Source organism: Empidonax traillii, unplaced genomic scaffold, assembly GCF_003031625.1.
Source record: "Empidonax traillii isolate 1590-97213 ecotype Southwest subspecies unplaced genomic scaffold, ASM303162v1 scaffold1069:size343330, whole genome shotgun sequence".
NCBI classification, from domain to species: Eukaryota; Metazoa; Chordata; class Aves; order Passeriformes; family Tyrannidae; genus Empidonax; species Empidonax traillii.
The window spans coordinates 191,986-194,375 of record NW_020956262.1 but is presented as its reverse complement, the minus strand read 5'-3'; the positions used below and the strand labels follow the sequence as shown (position 1 = coordinate 194,375).

The following is a 2,390-nucleotide window of genomic DNA, read 5'->3' as shown; positions in this document are numbered from 1 at the left end:
CGACCTGCCGGAAGGCAGGAGGGCTCTGCAGAGGGATCTGGATAGACTGGAGAGATGGGCTGACTCCAATGGGATGAAGTTCAACAAGGCCAAGTGCCGGGTCCTGCACTTTGGCCACAACAACCCCCTGCAGCACTACAGGCTGGGCACAGAGTGGCTGGAGAGCAGCCAGGCAGAAAGGGACCTGGGAGTTTGGATCGACAGGAGGCTGAACATGAGCCAGCAGTGTGCCCAGGTGGCCAAGAAGGCCAATGGCATCCTGGCCTGGATCAGGAACAGTGTGGCCAGCAGGAGCAGGGAAGTGATCCTTCCCTGTACTCTGCATTGGTGAGGCCACACCTTGAGTATTGTGTTCAGCTCTGGGCCCCTCAGTTCAGGAAGGATATTGAGGTGCTGGAGCAGGTCCAGAAAACAGCAACCAGGATGGTGAAGGGACTTGAGCAGAAGTCCTGTGAGGAGAGGCTGAGGGAGCTGGGGTTGTTTAGTCTGGAGAAGAGGAGGCTCAGGGGTGACCTCATCACTCTCTACAACTACCTGAAGGGAGGTTGTTGCCAAATGGGGGTCGGTCTCTTCTCCCAGGCAATCAGCAATAGGACAAGAGGGCACAGGCTTAAGCTCTGTCAGGGGAGGTTTAGGTTGGATATTAGAAAGAAGTTCTTTACAGAGAGAGTGATCAGGCATTGGAATGGCCTGCCCAGAGAGGTGGTGGATTCACCGTCCCTGGAGGTTTTTAAGATGAGACTGGATGTGGCACTGAGTGCCATGATCTAGTAATCACAATGGGGTTGGATCAAGGGTTGGACTTGATGATCTCAAAGGTCTCTTCCAACCCAGTTAATTTTATGATTCTATGATTCTTATTGCCACAGATGAATCCAGTGCCAGAGGGCTAAGAAGACTCTCCTGTAGATCGGGAAAGAACAGGTAAGCCTCTGTTATGAAGAACTTATATTACTGTGGTGTGACAAGGTCCCAAACAAGATTGGTGCAAGGTGGGTATTGCATTGCAGGAATGTGTAGGCTTATAGCCTCAGTAGGCCAGTCAAACACAAGTATGAGATTCTTCTGTTGAGTTTTGGAGGGCTGAAGTCATTGCATAGTGTCATACATTCATGCATTTCTTTTAGAAGCTTTCTTGTCACCTCTGAAGGCTGCGAAGTGGTCCTGCCCTATGGCATCCATTTCTGCTTTCCACCGGGGGCTGCCTCTGATACTCTGCGGATCAGCTTCCGAATCCTCGAACCGGACCCTCAGTGGGTAAAGCTTAGACACCACGATGTCTTGCTGAGTAGGGTCCTGGAGCTGCGGCCTCATGGGATCAAATTCCAGCAGGTGAGGACACATCTAGGTCACCTCCTGATAAATCTGCCTTTGCAGCAGCTCATCAGGGCCTTCTGAGAGAGCCTTTTGGGACTTTTGAGACACCTACCCCCATAACTGCTGCTTTTAAATATCTACAGGACTGCCTTTCAAAGAAGCGCCACTGCAAAGACTCAGAAAGGACACAGCCAGCTTCTCTGGTGCTGTGCTGGCCTGGTGCCTTTGCCTTCCCCACTGCTCCTCATTCAGCTGAGCTGTAACCTTTCTCTCTCACAACCCTCCTGCTGCGCCAGAGGATAAGTGCTGTTCCAGTATCTGGCCTTAGCTTGCAAAGAGAATGGTTTGCATCCTTCTATAAGTGTCTGATTGTGTGGTTTTCATTCAAGCTGGCGAGTAGTTACACCCCCAGCCCCGTCATGGCTAACAGCAGCTCACTGCAGAAGTTGCTTTGCCCCTTCTGCCCAGAAGCTGCTGAAATTTTCCTGCTGCCTCACTCCAAAGCAGACCTGACATCTCCTGTCACCTCTCCAGAGACTGCCGGGTAGAGCAGATTCCTGCACTCCCTGCATACGGGTTGTGCTTCACCTTCCCCCTTCTTGTTTGCACAGGAAGTAGAGCTGGGCTTTGTTTTATCCTTTCTACTCGTGTCTCACAGGAATGTTTTTTTGCCAGGAGGTGCAGATATGGATTCCATTTGTCCCACCTCAAATCCTTCACCAGAATGAGGTGGTAGTTCGGACCTTCAGTGGGCAGAGCTGGAGTGATCTGAGAACGAGAGTGGAGCAGAAGAGGGGATCAATGGTGAGCAGATTGAAATGACCAGTGACACACATTGGTGCTCTTTGGTTTTGCCCAGCCAAGAGTGAGCCCATTTGAAACAACTGACAAGCTGTATTTTGACCAGCTGTTATAAAATGTAGTGGATTTCAGCTCCAGGTTTCCTCTCTCGTGGAGTTTTGTCTCCTGAAAGTGGTGAGTTGCAGCCTGCCATGCTTCATCCCTGTTCTAGTGCTTTCATCTTCTTTGCTGATACTGGTCCTTATTTCCATGCCTTTATTGTACTAAATTGT

General features: G+C 50.5%; 1 protein-coding gene across 7 annotated transcripts in view; it reads left to right on the top strand.

Moving 5' to 3' along the window:
* Positions 1-2,390, top strand: part of PIDD1 (p53-induced death domain protein 1) — a 20,308-nt gene that overhangs the window by 7,266 nt on the left and 10,652 nt on the right. For 5 of the 7 annotated variants that reach the window (XM_027904612.1, XM_027904610.1, XM_027904613.1 and 2 more), the window contains 3 exons: positions 870-924; positions 1,128-1,332; positions 1,993-2,121. In XM_027904612.1, coding sequence (XP_027760413.1) covers positions 870-924; positions 1,128-1,332; positions 1,993-2,121 — 389 coding nt within the window. The remainder of the gene's footprint in view (positions 1-869; positions 925-1,127; positions 1,333-1,992; positions 2,122-2,390) is intronic. The other 2 variants (XM_027904611.1, XM_027904615.1) reach the window with 2 other exon arrangements.